Source organism: Epinephelus fuscoguttatus, linkage group LG8 (assembly GCF_011397635.1).
Source record: "Epinephelus fuscoguttatus linkage group LG8, E.fuscoguttatus.final_Chr_v1".
In the NCBI taxonomy this organism is placed as follows: domain Eukaryota; kingdom Metazoa; phylum Chordata; class Actinopteri; order Perciformes; family Serranidae; genus Epinephelus; species Epinephelus fuscoguttatus.
Genome location: NC_064759.1, coordinates 37,589,205 through 37,615,815, shown reverse-complemented (window position 1 = coordinate 37,615,815; position 26,611 = coordinate 37,589,205). Strand labels below are relative to the sequence as shown.

The 26,611-nt window shown below is 40.1% G+C and overlaps 2 protein-coding genes across 4 annotated transcripts; one reads left to right on the top strand and one right to left on the bottom strand.

Moving 5' to 3' along the window:
* The first annotated feature begins 64 nt into the window (after positions 1–64).
* Positions 65–4,523, top strand: LOC125892641 (transmembrane protein 42-like). The gene is made up of 3 exons (XM_049582717.1): positions 65–320; positions 2,477–2,623; positions 2,766–4,523. The coding sequence occupies exons 1-3, from the start codon at positions 141–143 to the stop codon at positions 2,907–2,909; spliced, it is 471 nt and encodes a 156-aa protein (XP_049438674.1). The 5' UTR covers positions 65–140; the 3' UTR covers positions 2,910–4,523.
* On the bottom strand, positions 4,520–25,263 carry zdhhc3a (zinc finger DHHC-type palmitoyltransferase 3a). 3 transcript variants are annotated; one of them, XM_049582713.1, is made up of 7 exons: positions 25,199–25,263; positions 21,811–22,250; positions 21,449–21,573; positions 21,039–21,135; positions 20,712–20,793; positions 17,976–18,106; positions 4,520–5,674 (listed from the first exon to the last, which is right to left on the bottom strand). In XM_049582713.1, the coding sequence occupies exons 2-7, from the start codon at positions 22,156–22,158 to the stop codon at positions 5,468–5,470; spliced, it is 990 nt and encodes a 329-aa protein (XP_049438670.1). In that variant the 5' UTR covers positions 22,159–22,250; positions 25,199–25,263; the 3' UTR covers positions 4,520–5,467. The 3 variants fall into 3 exon arrangements, with proteins under 3 accessions (XP_049438670.1, XP_049438668.1, XP_049438671.1); XM_049582711.1 differs by having other exon boundaries at positions 25,085–25,253; XM_049582714.1 differs by lacking the exon at positions 4,520–5,674 and adding an exon at positions 8,042–14,371 and having other exon boundaries at positions 25,085–25,253.
* Positions 25,264–26,611: the final 1,348 nt, after the last annotated feature.

The following is a 26,611-nucleotide window of genomic DNA, read 5'->3' as shown; positions in this document are numbered from 1 at the left end:
GTGTTGTTATGGGTCTCTGTTTGATCAAGGTAAAGTGTGGCGTCTTCAGGCACTTTTGTTTTGAAAATTACCACGGTCCATATGCGTTTTGTCAAACTTGACGTTGCTGTCAGCGGGTACTACCGGTGTGGCGGTAATGTATGCCATACTGTGCAAATATGATTTCAGGGTCGGTTTACGCGTTGTTAGCGGGTTTTTTGGGTGCCGCAGCCTCTCTGTGTGCCAAGCTGTCACTCGGTGCTGACTACATGAGAGAGATGTGTGAGTCTGGGCTCAGCGGCTGGACTGATACACACGGTGGGACTACAGCCTGTGACTGGGTGAGATGATCTTAATATCACACTGCTGTCTGTGTCTTTTTTGTAAAACATTGTCCTTTCTTTTTGTCCCTGTCGAAGATTAGGAGTATTCCTTGATGTTTTATATTGATACCTGGGGTGGTTAAAGGTCTGGTGTGTAAGATATAGCGGCATCTAGCGGTGAGGTTGCAACATTGCAACAAACTGGAGGGTTTTTTTCATGTGCCAGGTATTAAGAGATATATGGTGGCTGAGGGGAAAATTGAATGGCTCTGTCTAGAACCAGTGTGTATTTTGTCCATTCTGGGCTACTGTAGAAACAACATGGTGGACTGCGTAGAAGATGACACACTCCATATGTAGATATAAACGGCTCATTCTAAGGTTATGAAAACTGTACATGATTCAGGAGGATGTATTGGCAGACATGGAAAACAATATCATATGTTTTCATTAGTGCATGGTCACATGAGACTAACAATCGTTGTGTCTCTGTAACCTTAGAATGAGCCTTTTCTATTGCTGTGTGCCATTTACCTTGAGGTTGGAGCTGGGATTGACATCACAACTGTTTCAATTGCATTTCGGGAACAACAACTCAGAGACGCAAGCTCTTTATTGCAATATCAGTTGATAACAAGGCATTATGCTGTATATTGTGCATACCAACACCGTAGCAAAATGCCCACAGATACAAGTTGGACAGGACTTTGTGTATAACTGTTTTAGTGAGACACAAATTAAACAGAAGTGCTGATTAACAGTATATTACTACAGCTTTCAGTGCCATTGATGCATGGAGCGGCCATTTTGGTTTTTGAAGTCGGGATAGGTGAGGTTCCTCCGACTTTCTAAATTGAAAATGCAACTTCAAGGGGCATTCCAGTTGAAATTTCCAACTAGGAACTCGGAAATTACGACTTCCGGCACAAATGGAATGCACCATATCTACATACATAGCATGTCCTCTTCTACAGATTCCTCCATGTTATTTCTACAGTAGCCCAAAATGGACAAATAAAGCACTGGCTTTAGATAGGGGCCTTTTGAGTTTTTAGAATTTCATGTTTTGACCTTAGTTTTCCTTCACGTCTGGCATCATGGATGTATAAAGAGACCTGGGTACAGCATTTGCAGAGGTCCCCGTTCATTCCTATGAAAGTTGCTCTTTGGTGCATGAAGCCAAATTGGTTCTACTGCGGCATATGAAATTACCCAGATGATCGGCACTGCATCCACACTGTGCAGCCCATAAAGCAGGCACACTAGACACTTTCACCAGCCGAGCTGGCTAACTTCCAATTTAACGCTCCATTAACTGGAATGGAGATAAAATAGTTCAATCAAGAGGCTCCTCTAGACTTTCCAAATGTAATTATACCAAATAGATTAAATCCCGATAGTGAAACGAGTCATTTCGCAGGGGCTGTAATGCTCAAAAAAATGTATACACTGATTTACCAACATCTCTTTCACTATGTTAGTCAATGGGAAGATGTTTTTTTGGGCCGCAGGGCATCACGTGATAGACCCAGAGGTTATAATTCCACTGTTTGGCCACCACAAAAATTGGCCTCAAAGCCCAGCGCACTTCCTTTGGGCCAGCTTGGCACATGGGAGAGGTTTCAGTTGGTCGCAATCTGCAGCCTTACTGCTAGATGCCACTAAATCCTAAACAGTGGACGATAAACATATCATCATTAGTTTCATTGATAGTGTAGAATTTAAAAGAAAATCCATGGTCGATAAGGAACAAATGAATAGGCAGAAAAAGACGAAGAGATACTATCACAGCGGGCATTTCAATATGTTACTGTAGGTGGTAAGTATAATTAATATTATCAGTGATCCGCTACAATAACAACTACTAGTTGCACCTGTGCTTTTCCCACTATTCCTGTCTGCTGCAAAAAGGGTGTGTTGAAAGACACCATATGTACACAGTGTTAGGGTTACGCATCTAGATAGAATTACTGTATTGATTATGTCATAACAGAGGCTAAAGCAAAAAATATATATACATATGACACATATAGTCTGGTGAGCCTGAAACCCCTGGAGAACCAAATATCAACATAGAATGCTTATATTGTAGTAGATTTCTCCTTGCACTTGTCACCCACCTGTGGTTGCATAGCTGACTGCTGCTTTCTCATTTTACCTGTGTGTCTCTGCAGCTCCACATCCCCCTGCGGCTGCTGTGTGGAGGCCTGCTGTTCACCTGTAATACTATCATGTGGACATTCTTCTCCAAGGCCCTCAGACACTGCTCCTCTTCAGCCAGGGCCACAGTCACAACCACTGCATCCAACTTCATCTGCTCAGTAAGCTCATGGCATTCCTCTACAACGTTTAACAGTACTGAGCCTGTGAAAACAAATGCACTCAGCTAAAGTTGTTGTGAGAACATTCAGACTTCTGTTGCATCTATGTTTCACAGTGAGTCTCTTTTGTTTGTGTGTCCAGGCCATCCTGGGGAGGGTGATTTTTGGAGAGAGTCATGCAACTCTATGGTGGGTGGGAGTCTCTCTCACACTGTGTGGACTGCTGCTGCTTCATGGGTCCACACCTCAGACACTCCCACAGGAAGAGGACAAAAAGGACAAGTGATGTAGGTTTGACTCGTCACCAGTACGCAGCAACAGCTCTTCAGTCACAGGAAGGTGGAAATGTTCCTTCATGTCTAGAAGAAGAGAGGTAGCTCACTGTCTTAGTGTGAAGTGCACTTACAAAAGCAGACTGTGTTGCACAGAGCTGATGGTACGTTCTGAACCATCAGTTCTGTGCAGTTGTTTTTTCTGTATTTTTCTTCAGTGAGAGTATATCAGTAACTGTTAGAACTGACTGGGTCACTGAAATCAGCAGACATTTTGGAGTCCAAATTTTTACACACATTTTATCTTGAAGTGTTTTGTACTAATGTGCATACAGTCTCCTCAGAAGCTATTGGAACAATGAGGCCAGTTCCTTTATTTTTGCTGCACACTGAAAACAATGGGCTGGACATCAAAAGATGAAAGTAAGACAGGATCTGCTTTCAGCTTTTATTTCCAGGTATTTACAGAACTGTGACTTGGAAGATAGCACCTTTTGGAAAGGACACACCATTTTGAGTGAAAGTAAAGGAACAGATAGACTAAAATAGATTGAAGTGAATAATGCATAATATTTGGGGGCAAATCATTTGCTTGCAGTAACTGCATCAAGCCTGAGACCCAGTGACATCACCACACTTTCACCACGCTTTCTTCTTTTATAATACCTTTCCAGCTTTCAATGCAGCCTCTTTAATGCCATGTCTGCGCTAATATGTTTTCATTTTAAAATGTAAATGATCTCCTTACACGTAAGTGTTTTAGCACCATTTTAGAATGAATCTCTGTCCATATTAAGGGCACGGTCACACATGAGCAAATGCAGGCGAGTGACCATTGTCTGTCGAGGCGATAATCACGCTGAATGCGGACAGTGTCAGATGTGATAGTTGTATTTGTTAGCCAGCTTGCTAAAATCTCTCCAGGGTGTCCCAACTTCGATTACAAAAAGCACGTAACAGTTGAAGAAGGTGAAAGTGTATTGATTTCATAATATGCCTTGTCTTTTGCATTATTTCAGGTCAACAAAGGTAAGAAATTTGAGTCATATTTGAGTAGAACGCACACTCGACCCCTGTTGACAACACCACTGTGGCTAGTTCAGAACTTTAAAGGGAGGTTACTTTTGTCATTCTGAATGCAGTCCGTCATTTTCGTAGTTTGCTTTTAAAGTTTAATACTGGAAAACTGACTGGCTTTAAAAACTGGGTGAACCTTTAGAAAACAAAAAAATCTCCCCCCTCTTTCTGTGTTTGACATAAAGCACATCACTTCAGTCGCCACAGAAATCAGACACCACTTCTCCACTAAACTGTGAAATACAGAGAGCTTTCCCTTTCAGCTATAGGCTGAATCAGCATTGTGTTAACTCCTTTGGCAAGGACTTGAATGTAACAGATGTCATTTATGTGTAAAATTCCTGCTCTCCAGCTTCCATAATAAAGCCAAGCTGTATTGGTTGTTAGACCTGTTTTGCCCGGATGAATGTCACACTGAAACTATTCCTGCTCTTCTGTCAGACTGCTGATCAAAACAGCAACAGTAAAGTTTTTACTTTTATTGTAAATGCCTTTGTACATCATGTAAAACTGCAGATGAGTTTGTAAAAAATAAACTACGACTCACTCGGTGCTGTTTCTTTATTATTCACAGAAGAAATCTTACAAACAGAACAGTTTGTGATGAACAGATACATGAAATATTTCCATGTATTTTAGAATTAAAAAATGAAACCCGAACAATGATAAAACAGTTTGTTAAAATAATGTAAACATGAGAAAACATGAGTGGTCCCATGGTAACCAGCACCCATTGAACAGTTAAAAGCCCTTATCCAGCAGTTTAATCATTTACACAATAATCTCTTCCTCACAATGACAATGAACTATTCCATATGTGCAACAGAGAGGTTTAAAAAGTAATGAAAATGGCGACTCCAGACCAAGACACCAGAACGAGACCAGTGAGTGGTTGAACAATACATCAGACACACTGAAAGGTCTGCTTGTCAGGACAGGTAAGGCACAGTGAATTAAAATCCTCACAAAAGGCATCAGAGACAGCAACGTGGTTGAAAGCAAACTGCTCATGCTTCAGTTAGTGCTACTATTAGTGGTGTTCTCCTGAGACAGCTCGATTAGATGCTTCAAAATCTTCTCTCCTGAAGTCAGAAACACTTTGGTTGCATGACAGCAGCTCGGAGTCCTTCAGCTCCTCAGTTAGTTTTTACACAATGCTTTAAGGAAAATACTGCAGCTTTGGCAGCATGAGTTAGAAGTAAAGGATCATTTCCACGTGGAATTAGACTCCCTCTTATCGCAGGACATTTATGAAGGACCACCATGGTAGTTTGGTAAATGCACTCACAGAATCTAAGTTTACTGTCCTATACATCCTACAAATAGCTGCATCAACACTGGGAGAGAAAGTGGACGTGTTACATGTGATATCTTCAAGTATAGAAAGTCTTTGAGATAAAAAGTTTATATTAAAATCTCAGGTGGTTTCTCGCTACGTAGAAAGCCCTGATAAAGTCTTGTAGAGAGGCGCATGCCTTCCTGACTGCAGGCAGAGCTAGTTGAGTGGTATTTCTATGACGTCCTCTTCGATTATCTCCCCCTGTTGGACCGGGACGTGCTCTGGAGGGCTCTTCTTGCAGCTCAGCCCTGCGAAGGGGCTGCACCAGGATAGAGAGAACGGGCTGCCGAACGCCATCTGCATGGACTCCCAACACGACATCTTCCCCCACTTTCCCGTCTCTCCCTTCAGACGCTCGATCCCCTGGAGAAGACACAGCAGTAAGAGTCTGAGGTGAATAGAGCTGAGCTGAAATGGACTGAATGTCTTTGTCTACATGCACTATTAAACACTACTATGACAGAGAGCTGATGACTAAAACTGTGACAACACACTATGATTTGGCTCTTTGGTCCTGTTTCTCAGACACTAATCAGACTGAAGATGACTCAAATTAACCTTTAAATTTAAATTAAAGGATAGGTTTAGATTTTTTTTTCCCAAGACTAGCTTAATGCAAAACTAATGTACTGTATGTATGTTGAAAGAGTTATTGGTTGTTGTAATCACGCCTGTCCATATTGGCCGTAAAGCAATCCTTCTTTATGTGTAACAGAGCACAGCTGAGGCAGATAAGTTAGGAGATGGAAATAAATATTTTTAATTTTAGGCCTTATCAGCACAACAAGCCGACTGGCATGCAAGTCAGTCATACAATGGCGAGCACAAATTAAACACCTGAGCTGGAAAACCCGCATGCAGGTTCCTAGTCAGTACAATAGCAACAGAGAGAGACAAAGTTGCAGCATTGGCTTTGCTCCAATGTTGTACGTATGTAAATTGAATAGGTAGATGCATCCTAGTATCACTGTATTTTTGCGTGGCAATATCATATTAATACATGAATGCCAGGTGTTGATTTTTCATTATATAAATTACTACAAATAAATGGTAATGGTAAATGGACCTGCATTTGTATAGCACCTTTCTAGTCATCCGACCACTCAAAGCACTTTTACACTACGAGTCACATTCACCCATTCACACACACATTCATACACTGGTGGCCGAGAGTACCATACAAGGTGCCACAGATTTGGGGTTGAGTATCTTGCTCAAGGATACTTCGGCATGCAGATAGGAGGAGCCGAGGATCGAACCACTGATCTTCCGATTGGCGGACAACCTGCTCTACCTCTGAGCCACTAAACTTTAGGTAGCCTACTAGAATAATAAAATGAATGCTTTTTCAGTCCAATAAATACATTTTGCTGCAATAAAAATGACTGAAGTGAGATGAATGGAGTGAAAACTTATCTTATTAGATAAAACTGATGCTTAAGTTTTCCTTTAGGGACACAATTAATAAGGTAATAAATTGCAATATATATTATTGCAATACTCAGTATATTGTAACATGCTTGAAATCACAATAATATTGTATCATGACTTAAGTATCGTGATAATATCGCATCATGGGGCATCCCTGAGTTGTTGAGTGGACAGACAGATGGACAAAATACCCCCTAAAGAGTCATACCAGCAGGATGTTTAGTATAAATATACTCTACAGCTGAGCTACAACTAAAATAAGCCATCAGTAGAATGAGTCACACAAATCAAATGGGTGTCTTTGCCATGGCAACAGTCACATGTAAGTTTATTGCTGGTGTTTTGTCCAGGTCTCTTTCACCCATTCCTGACTGGGGTTAGTTTAGATTATGTTATGGTTGATCACAACAATGTAAATTCTTTATTGTTTTTTTTACAGTTAGGCTACGTGTGTTGAATTTAAACAAACTAGTTAGTTGTTATTTGTTAAAATCGAATTTTCCCAAACAATGAAAACATCATACAAGATTCCTATTTGATTATGAAACCCAGATGGAATGCTTTTTGTGTGCAGTGCAATGACTGTATACTTTGTCCTCTATCTTTTACAGTGTAGTTGTGAAAGGATCGCTTCGCAGCCAGTATAGACAGGAGGAGTGGTAACTCTTTCAGTGTACATAAAACGTGTGTTGTAATACAATAGTTACAAGTGTATCCTTTGAATAGTTTTGTATAAATCCTGATTCATTTGTATTCTAAGAAACATGCCCAAAACTAATAAAATACTGTACAAAATGAGTCACATGCATGTTGAAAATAAATTATAACAACCTGAGGAAGAAGCAAACAAGTCAAATGGTCATAATGGAGCATGCATCCTGTTACACACAGAGTTCACTCATTCATTCAGAATGTTTGGTTGAATCTGAAACAGCAACAAAAAGAAAATGACACCCACTTTGGCCTTCAGATTGAAATCAGCATGCGTGTGATGTGCTCAGCTCAAAGGGACAGCTAACGTGACCTCTGTTGTAAGCTTACCTCTCCTCAAGATTACAAAGAGTTGTCTGCTTCAGAAAGTTTTTGGCAGAATGAGTTATCAACCAAAGCAAATGCATGAGAGAACATTGCAGGGGGAAGAGGCAGATAACAGAAGGTAACAGGAGTTGGAGTAGAACTAAAGACGAGGACTGAATGAAAATTTCACAATGCAGGGTGTGAGAGGAGAGGACTGTATGCAGGGGAAGGAGACACTGTTTATTTAACATTTCTTAAAGCTGTAGTTGGAAACTTTTGTAAAAAAAAAAAAAAAAAAAAGAAAAGAAAAGAATATATGCTGAAACTGTCACTACACCAGGCCTGAATAAAAACAACCAATCACAGCCAGCAGGAGTCTCTAACGTGGCTGATAATCATATCAATCACTGCTGCGGTCAAACTGTCAAACTAGGCAGTGTGCTGATTAAATATTAATCAAGATTCTGTTGCTGTGTTGCCTGTTTCTCACCTCAGATGTTTTCAGAAACATATTTCAACATACTGTTTAGCTGTAAAATGAGAAAGTTTGCTGGTGGGTGGTGCTTCATTTTGGCTCAACTGTTTCCAACATGGCAACCAGGTCACATACTTTCTTGTTTTACAGCTAAACAGTGCACTAAAATATGTTTTGAAAGCATTTAAGAGTGGGAAATAGGCAATGCAGTAACAGAATATTGATTCATGTTTGATCAGGTCACAGTGACTGTCATGACTGACAGCTGCGTTAGAGACTCTGTGGTTGTTTTTGCTGAGGTGCCGTGGATTTTTGGAAATGCCATTAGAAGCACCTTTTTTTCACAGTGTCTCATGTACTACGGTATGGATACAGTGACAGTTTCAGCAAATGTGACAATAAGTTATTTTAAAAGTTACCACGCACAGCTTAAACATGAAAAAAAATGTTGAACACATTTGGGTATAGCAGGCCGTCTACAATCAAAGAGAAATAAATACATTTTAAAAAAGCAAGCAAACACAGTTTTGCATTGCAACTGAGAAGTATTTATTCTCTGCGCATGTGCTGAAATATCTTCAGAATATTTAGAAAGAATTAAAATTTCTGTAAAAAACAAATCATCTCCACCATCACTCTCACCAGTGAGACGTCATCATCATACCAGCAGTGTTTCACATACATCACTAAACTAACCTTCATCTGTACCATGCATTCAGATAACAAAGGATACATAAAATATCATGTAAACAAAGAATAGAAGAATAAAATACACTTCAGAACAGAGCAATTCACACAGGAGAAAATGAGAAATACAAAGTGCGAATTAGCATTTTTAGTATCACGTGTAAATGTGAGTGGTGAAAGTTAATACTTTGTTAAATGCTTTATCAAGCTGAAGTTCCGCTGCCGCATGAGAAGATGTATGCAGAGTTATACATTTTTATACGGTGCTTCCCTTTGACTCCACACATGATTAAATACAACTTTCATTTTTAAGGTCAAATCAAGGTCCCTTTCTGAGGAATTTCATATCAAAGCTTTCCCAAATAATCATGTCTTTCTGAGGTTTATTTCATTTGGCACACACTCAAAATATCAACACACCACATGGGCTTATAGCACATGAACACACACACACAGGGCCGTTAGTGTTACTATGGGGCACCAAAATTTTCCTCACAAAAGAGAGAATGAGCATACCGTAAAACTTAAATTAATATCCCAGGCTTTTATTTGCTTCAATCACTGTAAACAACCGGTGTATGTTTTAGACAGGAGTTATACAGGATGAGCTCCTAAATCTCCTGCACAAAACTCTTGCTCAGCAAAGACGCGAAATAATATCACATTGTATATTGAAATCAGTATGAATACTACTTGTATAAAATTAGACTATCTAATCACAATTTAATTATGTATCATTCATTTGGTCTAGCTCTAAGAGACAGCGCATCTGATGTTAGGCCATTCTCATGCACTGAGAGAGAAAGAGATGCATCAAAATACAGGTAGCCTACCTTAGAGAGGAAGAAAACCAAAAAAGATTTATTGCAGAAAGAGAAACGCAGTGAGAAAGGAGTGAAAACTAAGCAGAGAAAGGTGGGTACATTTTCATTTTGTAGCCAGCAAGGTAACGAAAACAAGTGTACCCAACAACGCAGCGCAGGAAGAGGAGAAAATATTGTTTGTCAGTTAAAAGTACGGTCACAGTCAGTGAGCAATGGACTTTACACGCCAATATTCATAACTTGGATTATTTTTTATGAAAAACTGTTCTGATGCTTTTGATCTGAGGACTCTTACAGCCTAAAAGATTATAAATATTTAACTGAGGAATGGAGGCATATTTAGACACTATAACTGCTCCTAGGGTGGGGAGTCACTACTTTTTTCATCTCTCTTTTACCATGCCTGTAAATCTGAATGAATTGTACTTTGGTGGTGGTGGTTTCAGTAAAATGAACTGAATGCCTGGATTGTGGAGGATCTAATCAAGCTAACGATGCGTAGCATGTCCACATGGACAAGAGTTTAAACATTTACATTTGTATGTGCAATCTAAGCAGCTCAGAATTAGCTCAAGTAGGTCACCCTTTCCTCAGTAGACTTAAAGAGGTTTTATACATCCAAAGAAGTTATATAAAAATAAACTAATTGGCAGAATCAGAGGCAGCCAGTCCAGCATGTCAAAACGTGTAGCCAAACCCGCTTAGTAAAAGGAACTAGGTGTAACTGTGGCTTGGCTTTTAATTCAAGTTTTACGGTATGTTGCAGTATGGTTGTTGACAGCCTGCTAACTCTACCGGCAACATTCTGACAACTGTGATTAGCTGCTGGAAAAACAAAACGAGGTTTGACATTTGTACTGACTGAAACCATTTCCTCATTGAGCAATGCAAAAATGATTCAGCAAAACCTGCCACAACAAAAGCAAGCTGGCAATTTGTTTCAGGATTGATTTTGTTTGGAGAAATGAACAAATATTCCTGGCTTGTTTAAGCTTTTTTAAAAAAAAAACAGCTCTGCCCTCTAACAAACGCTTTGTTCTAGTCGAGCATGTATCAGAGAGGAATCAGGGAGAATGTTCCACACTTGGGTAACATGCAGGTGGCACCTTTTTGGCCTTGTATGTAGTTTTTTTCCCAGAGGGCTCAAATACAACAAGGTCACTGTATAAGATACTGACCTGTCTCACACAGGTGGGTTGAGGACACTTGCAACACTCAATTTACCCACCAATAACATTATCAGTGATTTTTACTTGTGGGTTCTTGGATGCATTTTAACTAGGGGGTTGGATCTCAGTATTTACAGTAAATACTGGGTACTTTATGTTTGGAGGCACCGTAAAAATGATCCCAAGGAAAAGGAAAAAACAGAGCACTGGTATTTACATCGGGAGTTGATACTGGCAGATGCCCTGAGCTGAGGTATCAGGAGAAAACATGGGATTGGTGCGTCTCTAAGTGTAAAAATGGGTGATAACAAGCCACAACTTGACTTTTAGCAGAAAAATAACCTTTTTTTGCCCAACTGGGTGCATTTAAAATATTTTTACAATCATAAATAACCAAACATCCACAATAATGATGGCAAACTGTTCTGTTACGTGCTGTATTTGGCACCATTTAAAAGGGTCGGCCTAAGAATGGATCTGTTTGCAGAATGGCTCCCATGAGGAATGTGATTATAGAGACTGTTACCCTGAACCTACTGTAGCCTAACCATTCATCCAATCCATTCTAGTGGGGACCTATTTAAAAGGTTTATTTGATCAAAAACACACTACTGATTACTGTCTGAAAAGAGAATGATTTAAAGGGTCAGTTCAACTACATTACAAAAAGACAAATTTTTTTATTTACCACTAGTAGTATGTAGCCAGGCAGGTAGTTTGGTTTTACTTTTCCAGGATTCAATTTTCTGCACTCAGCCTTGTACAGTAGAGGTGAATGTAATTTTAAATGTTTTGAAAATCCGAAAACAGTCAACAATGGCAAATTGTATAACCAGAAACAAAGTCCTGGTTACTCTGGATTAGGGATGTCAACAGTTGACTCTCAATCAGTTAAGGGCCAAGAGTATTTTGACCAGTTATGCGTGTCGGTCTGTAGGTTAATTTTACTACCCGTCAGTTTAGCAGAAGTACTAACTTTATACTGTACCACAACACAGCTAATAAAGTACTCATGCTACACTGGTTAGCTAACAGTTGTTGCTCTGCACTGTGCACCACCCAAGTCGGATGGGGGGTAGCTAACGATGCCACTCATTTGGTGATTACAACTGGTAATGCCATCCCAAGCCACTGGCCACTATGTTATCACTTTTAGCACAGTTAGTGGTGCTAACATAGTTAACAATGCTAAAGTGGTTTTACAGCTTTAAATTAGGCAGCACACTCACAAGGGTGACCTTGGGTGAGACTAGAGGGTGCCGTTCTGCCACAGTGGATCAGGATGGTGTACCAGCTGTAATTGCCCAATGAGCATTGCCGCAAGCTAGCTCCAATCTGAATGGTGTGCAGTGCAAAGGGGCCAAAACTAACTTTGGCTAACCAGTGGAGACCAAAAGGTGGGTAGTGAGCACTGCGTTTCCGCGAGGGATGCCTGCAATTGGTCGTCTATATGATTAAACGTCCACCACCTCACTAGTCAGCACAAGAAATATTAGTTGATTAAACCAATTAGTGTTTTATTCATGCACAAGGTTGCTTAACTGTCATGCAACCGCTTGCCACTAGTGAGGGCTACAGAGCAGTCAGACAGCAGTCCTCCTCCCCGCGGTAATGCTCGAGTAGACTGGAGTTTTAAAACAGCACGGTAGGAAATTGGAGAAATGTTCTCTCACAAAACCAGTGATCAGTTTGATCTAGAAAATGAATTCAGCAGCAATTTATCTTTTTTGACATGTGATAGTATTTGTTAACTTGAGTGAGTTGTCGTTAGATAATGTGCAGGGTTTACATTCATGCTGCACGGCGCAAAATGCCTCTCATTTCAGCTGGAGTTTAGTTATAAATTAGATGTTTTATTTACTTTAAAGTGAATTGCTATCATTTTGTTGGATAATCTGCAAGGTTCAATGCGCCCCACATTTCAGAGGCAATTTATTTATTCTAGATGTTATGTTAGTGGTTAACTTTTGACTGAGTTGCCATCATGTTCACATTCATACCACATGGCGCAAAGTTTCTCGTACTCCAGCGGCATTTAAAATCCGACATGGTTGTTGAAGTTTGTGATTAAAGGCTTCAAAGGGCACACAATATTTTTGGGACAATGTTTCAACTACTTAACAATAAATTGTGCTAAATTTTTGTGTTTTATGAGTGTTTAACTGTCTTAATTAAAATTTTGGCTTAGTTGAAAGGGAAATTAGTGGCCAGGAACATCCCTAATTTCCACATGTTGACACAGCTAGCCAGCAGTCTGTCTGCAAAGCAAACAGAAAAGATTAAAGGCAAGACATCACAAAACTACAAACAAATTAAAATTTCACCACCTCTAAATGGACAGCACTTTGAAATGTGGTGCTAAGGCTCATTCTGTTTGTGTTTTACGCCTGTTAAGGTCTGTGCATTTACTGCATTAGTAACCAAGATACTGACTCTACAAAACAATTTGCCACAGTTTCTGTGATGTCATTTTTCAATTTTTTGACCACAAATGAAACTAAAGCTGAAACAATTTCTTTTAAGTCAAAGACACAATTTTGAAAATCGTTCAATAATTTCTTAAGCAAACATTAAAAAATGCACAGCTTCCAGCTCCTCAAATATTAATGAAATGTTTGCCTTATCTCCAGTAGTTAACTGAATATATGTCTTTTGGATTGTGGAACTGTTGTTGGTTGAACAAAACAATTTGAAAGAAAGCATGAAAATGTGAGGCGCACTTATATTCTCAAAGAAAATATTTAGCAGAGTTATCGATAATGAAAGTAACTCTACGAGGCAGCTTTATACTAAATTCCATTCTCTTCCATTGAAATGGGGCGGCAGTTTCAGGGGTTATTTTCTTAAAACTAAAACTATCAGCACAGCCAGACACCACTTTGGAGACAGGAGAAAATGTGTTCTTTTTGGAATTTAACTGAACTGACTCTTTAAGGGAAAGCAAGAGTAAACACAGTGCAAGAAAAGAGAAGGCTTCTGAAACAACAACAGAAATAGAAACAGCTCAGGAAAAAAACAGATTTATCACAGTGATTTCAAACAGGATTCACAAACTGAAAGTGCTTTCTTTTTCTCTGCAACTCAACTCACTCAAGGCAACACAAAAATACAAACGTATAGCGCACTTAGATGGCAAAACAAAAAGCAGAAGGAAAGCTGTCCATGGCTAGTGTGGGAGATACAATGTAAATCATGTTCAGCGCTGGGAGCGACAGACTGCCATAGCAGAGCTCTATGCAGCCAGGCAGGGTTCCCACTCTGGCTCTGACCCAGCCGCCTCGTTCCCTGCGCTGAGCTCTCACACCACATACTGATAGGTCTCAGCCTTCCCATGGTCAGGGGTGGAGAAGGGACTAAACCACAATATGGAGAAAGGGTGTCCAAATACCGCCCTCATGTTCATCCACTTAGTTTTTTTAGCCCATCTTCTCTCTTCCTTTTTCAACTGCTCTATGCCCTGAAAATGAGAGACAACCAAACTTCAGTTGGTGTGCTTTCATGACCCAGGCAGTAATCACAAACCAAATTACAAATACTTTTTTTCCCAACCCACTAAATATATATTAAAAAAAATTAAAAAAAATTTAACCATTTCTTAAAAGCATCTGGGACACAAACCCAGTATTTCAGTGATTTCTCTACAAGCATAATGTAGCTGCTTGTGTCCTGTTGCCTTTCCCTCTGTCAAAGCCCTCTCTCCTTGACATAATGATTAAATGTCTCCCATATATCTGACCTAGAGTTGCAGACAAAAAGAAGTTCAAAGCAGGAAAGGGAGTTTGGATTAGTGAGCTCTGACACACAGGCACACCAACAGACTGAATGATTTTAGGATGGCACCGAACTACACAGAGGCGGTACTGATTCCTTCTTCCACTGATACATGGACAAATTTACCTTTCTATGTAAACACATTTACAGCTTTCAAGTACATCACTCAGTGGTTTTACTCAGTAGCCACTGCTTCTGTGGCTGCAGCAGAAAACACAGATTGATTTCAAGAGCAGATTGTTAAAGCTTTGTAAACATAAAGTGAGACACAGGTTAAATGCATGGCCTGCAGTAATTATTTTTAAGACGAGTACCACCTGCCACTGGAGTGAGATGACACCAGCAAACAAAATAAGATCACAGACACATCAGAATTTTGGTATTAATTAACGGCTCAATCAATATGTTAGCACCTTTTAAGTTACATTATATTCATATATATAATTCAGATTTTGACTGTTTCTCAACTCAGATCTCTCTAAAACCATAAACAGCATAAAAAACATAATATTCAGATTTTATTATTAGTGTCTGGTTTCAATTTTTCATTAAAGACCACCAAAAAACAATTTGGCAAGATCAGGCAGGTTTCTTAGAGGTTTAAAATGTTGGCTATGGAGCAACCTTTTTGTCTACGTTGAGATCACAGATTGTGCTTTCGAGGTAACTGCCAAAATGAGGGAAACAGCTGAATACCAAATCAAAATGTGGAGAAATAATGCTGAGCCGGGGAGATGCTGAACTGAACGTCCTTACACTCACACACTGGTCAAACACACATCTGTGCTCTATATGAATTGTTCAGCGTACATCAGACAACCCTCCTTCAGGCCTGGGTTGTAAGCTGTCCAGTTTTAGTGACCTGGTGTGCCTAACAGCTGGGCTCCGAGTATTTTTTTCCATGTACATGCAGTGGTGCATGTAACTCAAAAAAATTACATGCTCCAAAAAATCCCTCTTACTGCACCATTTGGTGTTTTGTCCTTCTTCATCTGCACTCCCGCCCTGGCCACAGCCGGATCTGACCCAAATTGCAGATAAATTGGAATGTACAGTTAAATTACTTAAATTGTATAAAGGTATAGGAACAATTTTTGATATGGTCATAAGAGGTTTGTCCTGTGTGTCCAGTGCAGTAACACATTTTTATAATAAATTTGAGTTGCTGGGATACATTACATTGAAGTTAATGGGAAAAATTATCCATAAAAATACTGATATAAAATAGAAGAAGCACTAAAATCCCACATGAAGAGGTCTGTCCCGTGTGTCTAGTGTAGTGACATGTTTTGATTTTAAATTTGTAGCGCTGGGTCACATTACATGGAAGTTATTGAAAAAAAAAAAAAAACAGAACTTATTTTCAATTTTAATATTTGTGTAAAATAAATGAACTACACATTAATAATGAAACGTGGTGTGCTCCATGAGACCAATTTAATACATTTTTTAAATTCTAATTTTCACTGATAATGGCTGTCTTTTTGTGCAGCAACATTATCATAAGTTATAAATTAATTAATTAAGTGTCTACTTACGGTCAATGTGTGTGAGCTGTCAGCTGTGCCTAGTTACATGCACAGGTGCATACAGCTCAAACTTAACATGCACAATCTATATGCATGTGGCACTTTAAGCAAAGACAGTGGATAAACCAAGACGGTTGCGAGTCAGTTTCCTGTATCAGTGTCATGTGGGGTTCGCGACCACCACGCCCCTTTAGGAGACTAACAACAGGTCCTGAGTCCATTGACTTCAGTGGGAGAAATGAACGTGATTACAGATAATGGCCGATTCTTTCGCCCCATAGTCACGGAAGCAGATATTGGACCCATTTATCACAAGCCACATATCTTCAGAACATTCCGACACCAAAATGGCAAATTTCACACAACAACACACTCTCGCGAGATCTGGCAACAGATAGCTCCTCTCTGGTGCTGAAATCAGTGCAGTTTCACCAAAGATACTGGATTAAAAAAATATTTTTCTCCAGCGGATGTCTTAGTTACAACATGATTGAGCTAACTGGAGTAGTTTCATGTCGTATCCAACAACAGGAAGCTTTTAACAGATGACGTCCTGAGGTTAGCTTTGCTGCTGGTGTTAGCTGTCCCTGTCAGCTGCAGCCACTGATGCTTTCTAGACATTGTGATTTCCCAAAACTGAATAAATACCACCCATAGCAACACAAAACTGCTTTGCTAGCTCAATCATGTTGTAACTAAGATATCCGCTGGAAAAAATATTTTTTTCACGGACTGTTTATTGAGTTACTGAGTTATTACAGACACCACTAACGGCTAACGGTTAGTCCAGCTAATCTACGATAACCAAGTGAGGTTGGGGATACTCGTCTTTGACTGGCGGTTCTCCATCATCTTTGATTAGGCTACGGGGGACAAGGCCTACTTAGGAGACCGGAAATGTATACCATTTCATACAATGGGGGTATATTGTAGGTGGGCCATCTTGTTATAATACAGTATCTTTGCTTTAAGCCCTGCTCACACGTATGGGAAAAAAATTAATGATACTAATGTGTAAAAGTAATTAAAAAAACAAACAAAAAAACACCAAAGAAAAAGAGACAACCATGCAAAGCTTGCAGATTTGGAAAGAGAAAAAGAGGTAGAGGGCTTATATAGAGAGATGAAACTGAAATTTTCCTGTATTTGGTAGTTATTCAATGTCATTCGGTGTAGTTCTGATAGATTCATGGTTTATGAAAATACAGAGAAGACTGAAGTCTCTGCAGACAGTGACAGCCAGACATAAACCTGTGAAGGCTGTCTCCTGTGAATGGGTCCACTCCAACGCACATTGAATTTGTGTTCAGTAGAGTTCACGGTTCAGTCTCCTGTATGAAAAGGCTATTAGTTAATGTTGCTATGACTGTCAAGCTCTGAATCCTAGTGCATACAGTGCGAAGCTTACAATGACATCAGGGACTGATTTGCTTGACAGATCCTTGATATCAAGGAGACAGAAGATTTGTGGTCACTACACCACAAATTTCCCTTTTCTGTTGAAGTTTCTTTCTTTTTGGCAGTTACCCACTTTTCAGACAGTGTTTTCAGTCAGAGTTAAGACATGCAGGGAATTTGCTGCAACTTATTCTACATCAGGCTGCAAAAAAAGGAGACGTTACTTAACCATAAACAGTTTGAATTAGAAGGTCAGAGATGCCAATGTTAAAAGCAAAGGGTGGCAGCAGCAGGGAAAGGAGCAGAAGAAAAGTAGTGAGATCAGAGGGAGGAGGAGTGTGGGTCACTAAATGAATCACTTACGGTCTCGTCGGTACAGATGGAGTGGACTTGGGTGCCGAACATCACAGAGGTGAAGATGAGGAAGAGGAGACCCTCAAAGCACAGGAGTATGAGGAGGATGACTGTTGCTGGAGGAGAGAAGGAACTGCACTCTGGGAGGGGATGGAGGGACATGGAGGAAGAGAAGTGAAGGGGCGAAAAAGAGGACTTTATGAGGAACTGCTGGACGCTACAATGAGAGAAACTACTGAACTCTACTGTTAACTCGCCTGCAGCATTACAGTGATGCTGCAAAGCACTGAAGCAATTTTGTCAACAGGTATGCCCACTTATCACCTGCTGAGGGTGCTTCAGTAAAAGGGGAAGGGTAGTGAGTGTTTGGGATCAGGAGGCTGGATTGTTGAGCAGGAAGGAAAATGTGTGTCTATAGTTTTAGCACATGTACAAAGGGAAACTCCAGAAAACTCTAGGAAAAAAGCAGCCAGATGTTGGCTGCAGAAAAGCCTTGGGTTCAATTTAAACCCCTTGGTTACAGCTTTATGAGTAGCAGATTTTGTTTCCATCTTCAACAACTATTTCAACTAATTGTCTCTACACACAAATTCTCATTCTGAAATGATGCCTTATTTGTGTGTCAGCAAGTCACAAGTGCACTGTTGGTCTTACCCTGAAGCCTGTCATTCAATCTCAGCTCTATAGACTGTTTTGACTCCACCCTAAGATACATGTGCCTTAGCACCAACAGAACAAAATCTAAATATGATGAAGATGATGAAAGAAGTTGCAAACAGTCTGAAATCAAGCTTTCATATACAGTATGACACACTGCAACCAGGATGAATAGGACTGGGCAACTCATCAAATTTTATTTTCAATTACAATTTTGGCTTCCAACAATTATGAAATCGAGCTAATTGAGATGAGACGAATGTGCTACATTCCACTTGGCAATGACGGTCCCGTTTTATCTCATGTTATAAATCCAGCACTCTCCTTTCTTTTACAGCAGTGCGCTCACTGTCGTCAACTTGGTGACTTTCTCACTAGATTTAGTGACTTTTCAGACACTCTAGTGACTTTATTTCTAAAAATACCCCGCTGTTACCTCGACTGCTGCTCTCATTACGTTACAAGGCGGAGCTCTCAGGATGGCTTTTCACAGCAAATTTACAAATGCATCGCCAGAATGTGTTGATTAGCGAAAAGGTACAAAAACAGCCTGGAGTCCTTCTCCCCGCAGCGTTCAGGCACCCTCCCATTGCAGATTCAGACGTGGCCAAAGCAATAAGTAATTACTGCATATATCTGACCACACTCACTAGTGCACACTGTACGCTGTAGAGAATACTGAATTAAAGTGGATGGTCTAAGTGCCTGAGCCCTGCTACAGTGTGCAATTAGTCAGTTCACTGTGTCTGCCCTGTGTAAACAAGGACGAGCTGCAGTTCAAGAATTATCAACAGGTCAGAGACTGATGATGAGAATTACATTACATTTGTTATTTATTCTTATTTATTGACAAAATACCAGTATTTGAGTGCCTTAAGTGTTGCAGTAAGAATTATGGCCAATGAGCTACCTACATTTGAATTATATATATTAAGTTCCAGAAATCCACTGTTATAAAGACTTTTTTTGTATTGTTTTTTAAGTTCAATAAATGCATGATGTTTGCAAAGTCTGTAAGTGACCGTGTTAAATAATTGTGACCTCAATGTTGACCAAAATAATTGTGATGATGATTTTTGCCATAATTGAGCAGCACTAAAAAACACAACAGGTTCAGAGATCGTAAAGGCTTCTGGATGTTTCTCAAGCCAGTTAGCGCCTTTTATCACAAGACACAATCATGAACATATGGTTTGCACGCTGACAGACTGTGCTCCTCAGTCCTCCTGAAGTTCACACTGTGCTATGCAACCCAGTTCTGTCAGCAAGAACAGGACAACATTGAGTCCAGCAGGAATGTTGTGACAAAATGTCGCTCATATACCTGTGAATATTGTGTTGTGATAGCTTTGGAGAAGGCCTATTAATGCTATAATATCCCCCCAGCACTTTAAGACATAAAGAGAAATGACTGTATTAATCCAAGTAAAGTCTCTTTTTATATTTGGGCAGCGTACATTAAAAAAGAAAACCCTTAATCTTTATTATCATTAACAAACCCCAAAGAGGCCAAATCCAGCTGGGAATGTATCCCAGTGAGTACTGCCTGTGTAGCCAGTGCCTCCCAGAGCTTCTGTCCCCATGCCATGGAGCACAAATGTCCAAAATAAACCAAATATTTACATACAACATCCATGCTGCTTCAGAAAATGAAGGCGACTGGTGGGTGGAGGGGCTCTGGAATGGGTTGGTTTGTGTATTTTTGGTTTGTTGGTTTGTGGGAATGATTCTCTTTCCGTTTGTGTTTCTCAGTTTTATCAATTTCAATTTCCCATTAGCATGACATGTACATGCATCTGAAAAGCAAAGAAAATTGCATCTCTAAAGCGTCTAAAGGAAAATAATGGATAAAGACAAATAGATCAATGTTGATAATAATACAAACTGGCTGAGTAAGAATAACTCTGTATTATGTTAAGCCAAACATACTGTTTTATTTTACTGATATATAATGTGTATCCTTATACAAACATTGTAAAGAAAGATCGTCAGTTTAGAGCTCCAGTTCTGACGACTTAAAGAGAGGCTTTTCTTTTTATGAATGAAGGGAGTTGAAGGCAACACAGGTTAAAAAAGAACAACACTCACTTGTCCAATCATCTTCAAAGCAGTAGAGGAAATGGAAGACCACCATGAGCAGAGCGTGGAGAGAGATGAGTGCAATGTACATCTGGGTTAAAAGAATAACAGAGGAGAACATAATGAAGGACTACTCATGACATACAGAAACTGCAAACAGAGGGGGTACTCACTTCTCATCTGTATCTGTGCTGCATTACAACAGCAACTACTACTGATTTCACATCCTTAAGAGCAGTTGCACAGTGTACAGATACAAAAAAGATAAAAAATTGTGACTTCTAAGCTACAATCTGATAGCAACTTCTTATTGTCTTATTCCTGCAGTGAACTTACTGTGAAAAGCACAAAGTACTTTTGGTTGTTCTCCCCAACACAGTTATTGACCCAGGGGCAGTGGTGGTCCATCTTCCGTATGCAGCGTTTGCAAACACTGTGAGAGAAACAGCAAGTTAAGTGTAAAGTAAAGAGAAATAGAACAAAATAAAATGCTTACTGCATCAACCCTCCAAGAAAAACAATAAACAATAATACAACAATAATAAGTGTGCACAAGGACGACATTAACAGAAAGTGAAGGGCAGTACATTCTGTGAGCAGCTTCTATTTCACAAATTAACTGAAGTTGGAAATTATGAGAACAGTCTGACTTCTTCACTGCACCAAAACACTGCAGCTGGAAGCGTGGGATTGGGTTTGTGAATGCCTAATGCAGCAGTGAGAATTTCATGTCCTTTTTGCCCTACCTGCAGTGGTGTGCTCGGTCAGGCTTGATGCTGCAGCACTTGGGACATTTGTAGACCACCTGCCCTGGTTTCAGCTGAAGGCTTTCTATGTATTCCTTAGTAGCGTTCCCTTTTGGCACCGCCCCCTAGAAAGAAACATGACCACACAGTAGATGACTAAATGTAACTCGCAGCTCATTAATCCTCCTAATGAAATAAGTGGGTAGAAGCTAAACATACTTTTACAATTTTATTAAAGTTCAGCTCCATTAATCACAACCATAAAGCTAAAGACCCTAAACTTGTCTCCATGACATTGAGAGTTAAAGCATTCATCTAATTTTTACTGTGTGTTTACATGACACCAAACAAATGCCACTTACAGGGTCAGTGCACATGGCCCTGAGGTGTGAGGCAAGGGCAAGGAAGGCCAAAATGTTGAACAGGGTCCCATTCACAATGCTGTACGTCAGATTCTTGGATGGCAGCAGCATCACAAACAGTACCACGAACTCCGCGTACAACACCAGCAGCCAGGTGATGACGGCGCACACGATGCCACAGACGTCCCTGATAAACCACATGGCGGAGGCAGAGGAGGAAGTGATGACGTCTTTGGAGATAGGGATACGCTGCTCGGCCTGCAGGCAGGTGGTGGTGGTACCAGCCCCGGCCCCGCCCTGCCCCCGCCCGTGCTCCACATCCCTGCATCTGTGCACCGGGCTCTTCATTCTTCATCTAAGCTAGATGCCTGCTGACTGGTGCTGCTGCTGCCGCCACCTGATCCACTGTGCCTTCAGGCCACAGTCTCAGTCACCGCATACTGGAGGAGAGGAGCAGGAGGGTCACAGTTTATAGGCAAGTTAAAGTTTGGTTCTTTACAGAAGGGGAAAAGCAGTTGATCAACTGTTGGCACTAAAAATGCACTACACCAGCCAAAGTTCTCTGCAGTGTTTAATAGGGGAAATGGGCAACTCCCCCTGAAATTAAGTCTACATCAATTACCATAAATGCACGTTTATAAAACCAGGCTTTGACCATTAAAGAGTGAGCAGAGAAGCCATCCCACACAATTAATACACACTGTTCAGCCACAACATTAAAACCACTGACAGTTGAAGCTACCAACATTTATTATCTCGTTACAATGTAATGTTCTGCTGGGAAACCTTGGGCCGTGGTACATGTGGATGACACTTGACACATACCATCCACCCAAACACTGTTGCACACCAAGTGCACCTTTTCACTGCAGCGATGATCACAGATGGCAGTAACTCCCCAAGCAGGACAATATAGCCTGCCAAATGGCAAAAAAATGCTTAGAAATGTGTTGTTGTTGAATGTCAGGAGGTTTTAAGGCGTCAAGCTGGCCAAAAAACCCAGTTCCCAATCTGATTGAGCATCCTCAAGATGTGCAGATACCCCAGAGCCCAAGTCCAATCCACAGAGGAGCCTTCTTTGATCAGACTTGGCTCTGAGCAGTGATGGCATGGACACAGGGACTCTGGGGTGTCCTGTGATGTCTAGGCCAGGTTGACACCTTGAGCTCTGTGTCATGTTGTTCAGGCTATTTCTGAGCACTTTTCACAGTGTGGCATGGTGCATCATCCTGCTGGGGTCACTGCCTTTGGAAAGTACTATTGCCATGAAAGGTTGTACTTCATCTGGTGGCATCCACATGAGTACCAGGACCCCAGGTTTCCAAGCACAAAAATGCACTGTAACGAGATGATCACTTTACCTGTCAGTGGTTTTAATGTTGTGGCTGATCTGTGTTTTTAATGAGTGTGGCTACTGTTCAGCAGGACTATCATAATATCTTCATTCTCAATTAATTAGGTGGTTATTTTTGCAATTACCTGTAACTGATTAGTCTACAACATGTAAGAAAATAATCAAAAATCATCTCCTCACACTGGCAATTTCACACAGCACAAAATGCACAACTTGAAGCCATTAAAAATGCCACACCTTAAATGAAGGATATAAACCTAGAGGCTACTGTATAAAGACCAAACCATTTGATACAGGAAATGCCCTGGGAATTATCCTGCCCTATAATAAAGCATGCAATATGGACAGTCTTATACAGCTATCTCATGACAAGCAGAGAGAAGGGAAAGCCAGTCTGTTGTGCTGACCTCAGGGCTACAACTATTTCCATTATCCATCTGCCAATTATATTCTTGCTGAATCAACTGGTTGATAAAAAGTGTCAGAGAATAGTGAAAAATGTCCATCCCAATTTCCCAGATCCCAAAGTGATTTATAACACATCTTGTTTTACCAGATCAACAGTCAAAACACCCAAAATATTCCGTTTACAACAACTGAAGACTAAGAAAGCCAGCAAATACTCATGTTTGAAAAGCTGAAACAAAAGAATTTTGATATTCTTTTTCCCCCAAACAGTTAGATTAAACAGTCAAGCCTTAGCCTAACTCTTTATCAAAATTTTAGCCTATTAATTTTCAGCCAAACAACTTATCGTTGAGGCTCCAGCTGGTCTGTGACTCTAAAAGTCAAACAAAGCAGTGAGTAGCACAGTGCCATGTGCCTGTACAGCATGCAGAACTTGGAGCAATGGACTGCATTTCACTGTGAGCTTTGAACATGTAAAATGTGACAACTGAAATGAAGTATGTGTATGAAGACAAAAGCATCTCATACAGGAAATACTCTATGAAACTGAACTTTCTTGCTCTGCAGTAAAACATCTTACTGCAAGTGGGCAAACGAAACTTCTTCACACTGATGCCTTTTTTGGTCATACTTTTCATTAATCTCTGCAACTCAAAATTAGGGCAACAGATCTTTTAACAAGTTCAAATGATAATCAACTGACAATATCATAATGCTGTTCTATTATTCTTTTTTCCCCAAGTGAAAACACTAGATGGTACGTGGTAATCATGGTAAGTTGTCAAACGTTGACAAACGTTAAGAGGGTGAGTCAAGGGTTTTATTGCAGTCTGGGCTCACTGTACTCATAAACCCATCTCATGACAAGAAGCCAGAGGTGAGTGGTGGTCAGTTGTGTTGAGCTGTCAAAGCTTTGCAACAGCAGAGGTCAAACCCAGCAGTGAGCAGCACAGTGCAGCATGTCTCTGCAGTCTGACTAAGTGCCACACTAACCTGGAGCTGTTATGAGAGGTCACTGAGTGAATGAGAGTTCACTGACGGGTGATAAACGGTGAGGTGACTGTGCTCATCATATCCTGGCGCATAGCAACCACATGAGTTAATAACAGTTTTAGCCCTTCAAGAGCACATCCTTATATAACTATATTTTATATTGTTAGCTATGGGAAGATATCATCATTTATATCAAATTAAAGAAGTGGGCAGTGATTGCCTTTTTTAGTTAAAATGTGTGTCACTGATTTCCAGTTCAGCCTGTTCCAGTGGGTGAAACAATTTCTATTTCACTGCTACGTAAACAATACTGCAGCGTTACGTTAGGCCTGGCAAGTTATCAATATAGTAAAACCCACCTGAGACTGCTTTTCCATCAGGTTAGACAGTTAATAGGCCTGTATTATAGTACCAACACCTGACTGCATCTGGAAGCAGACGACACACGTTAGCTAACGTCAGTCCATTTCAACTGACGCTAGCTGCTTAGCTAACGTCTCAGAGAGAGCATTTACTGACCTGTTAGCATCTTCCTGTCAGTGTCCTTCCCTTCAGCTGTAAGCGGGAGACGCTCGGGAACGTCTGTCTGCCTTCACTTTAGATTAATTATCATTATATCCCGCTGAATCTCACCTGAAAGACGGGCATCCTTCGGTGGCTTTCTCCTCAGGATCGGCGATGCACTGCACCCGCCCCTTCACCAACAACAAGACGTCATGACGTAGGGTAGCGAGCCAATGGGATCATCAAAGAGGTTTAACGTCAGAGAACGTGTCCCGACACACCCATTTCCAGATTTATCTACATAGAAAGGAATTTAATTTTTCTTGCAAACGTAAAAAAATGATGAAGTTCAACTTCTCAAATAAAGATCTGCTTTGTCACTTAAGAAGAATATTAAACGGTAATGAATGCTGTTCCTGGTGGGATCCATCAGCTGGTGAAATGCCACTCAGAGAGGCAAGTTAACAGGAACTGGATCCTACCCTCTTTGTCAACAGAATAAATATTAAACGCCACAAATAGACATATAAGGAAATATTTATACAGCAAAGGGAAAATTAGTCCATCTGGGAATATGAGTGAGATTCCCATTTTCCTAACATTAATTGGGAAGCAACATGACTTCTCCCATATAGGCTACATTCCCCAGCAAATTGAAGGAAATATAGTACAAAGTTGTGCATTTTATTTATCCCTCCAACAACTTTGTCTCAAAAGTTTTGATTTCCAATAATAAACATAAATTTTGTAACAAAGAAGACAAAGCAACATCTATTTTCTGAATGTCAGTACGCATTAGGATCCTAGGAAAAAAGAGGATTATTTTGACACTCAAACCCCTCGTTCAATTAAGCTGGAAGCCAAGGACATAATATTATACTATGAAAACAGAAAATGCCAGAGATGGACTGTCAACATGTTAATTTTATTGGGAAATTTCACAGTCAAAAAGTCAAGTTCTCAAGCTCTTGCCCATAGTTTGAATCTCTGAACCATTTTCTGCTGTAGCAGACAATGATCCTGATGAAGACCTGTGAGTCACAACACATTGGTCTTTTTAATCAATGTATATTGCCATGTAAAATAAGGTATTTTCGTACAAACCCTACAAAATGACTTTGATGGTTTTTGAAGGAGACTTGCATTTTATATTTTTTGATTGAGAGTATACTGTACTCATGCAATGAGCCCTTCGCAAGTTGAAATAAACACGGTACCCGTGAAGTATCCAAACAGCATCTGCATGTGTCTACTATTAAGACCCAGTAGCGCTTCTACTCCTTTGTCTTCACTCTCAGGATTAAATGTAGGAAGTGTTTTGAGTCTTTCCAAATTATAAACAACATTAAAGTGCTCATATAGCCTGGTTTGTGTGCTGCATTTTTTTTAAGAAAATAGATTTTATTGCCTATGTTTCATTGTATTTTTTCTTTCTCTTTTTATTCTTTCTATGGTCCATTCAACCAAATGCAACTGCTGAACATAACGTACCTCTGAGAGTGAAGTCATGGCTGTTGTGCAAACCTTATTTTACTATGGTGC

Coding starts and splice junctions, on each gene's coding strand:
- LOC125892641 (XM_049582717.1), top strand. CDS start 141: ATGCCATACTGTGCAAATATGATTTCAGGGTCGGTTTACGCGTTGTTA. Junction 321..2,476: donor GGACTACAGCCTGTGACTGG/GTGAGATGATCT, acceptor GTGTCTCTGCAG/CTCCACATCCCCCTGCGGCT. Junction 2,624..2,765: donor CATCCAACTTCATCTGCTCA/GTAAGCTCATGG, acceptor TTGTGTGTCCAG/GCCATCCTGGGGAGGGTGAT.
- zdhhc3a (XM_049582713.1), bottom strand. CDS start 22,158: ATGAAGAGCCCGGTGCACAGATGCAGGGATGTGGAGCACGGGCGGGGG. Junction 18,107..20,711: donor CTTTGAAGATGATTGGACAA/GTGAGTGTTGTT, acceptor ATCCCCTCCCAG/AGTGCAGTTCCTTCTCTCCT. Junction 5,675..17,975: donor CCATCTGTACCGACGAGACC/GTAAGTGATTCA, acceptor TGTCTTCTCCAG/GGGATCGAGCGTCTGAAGGG.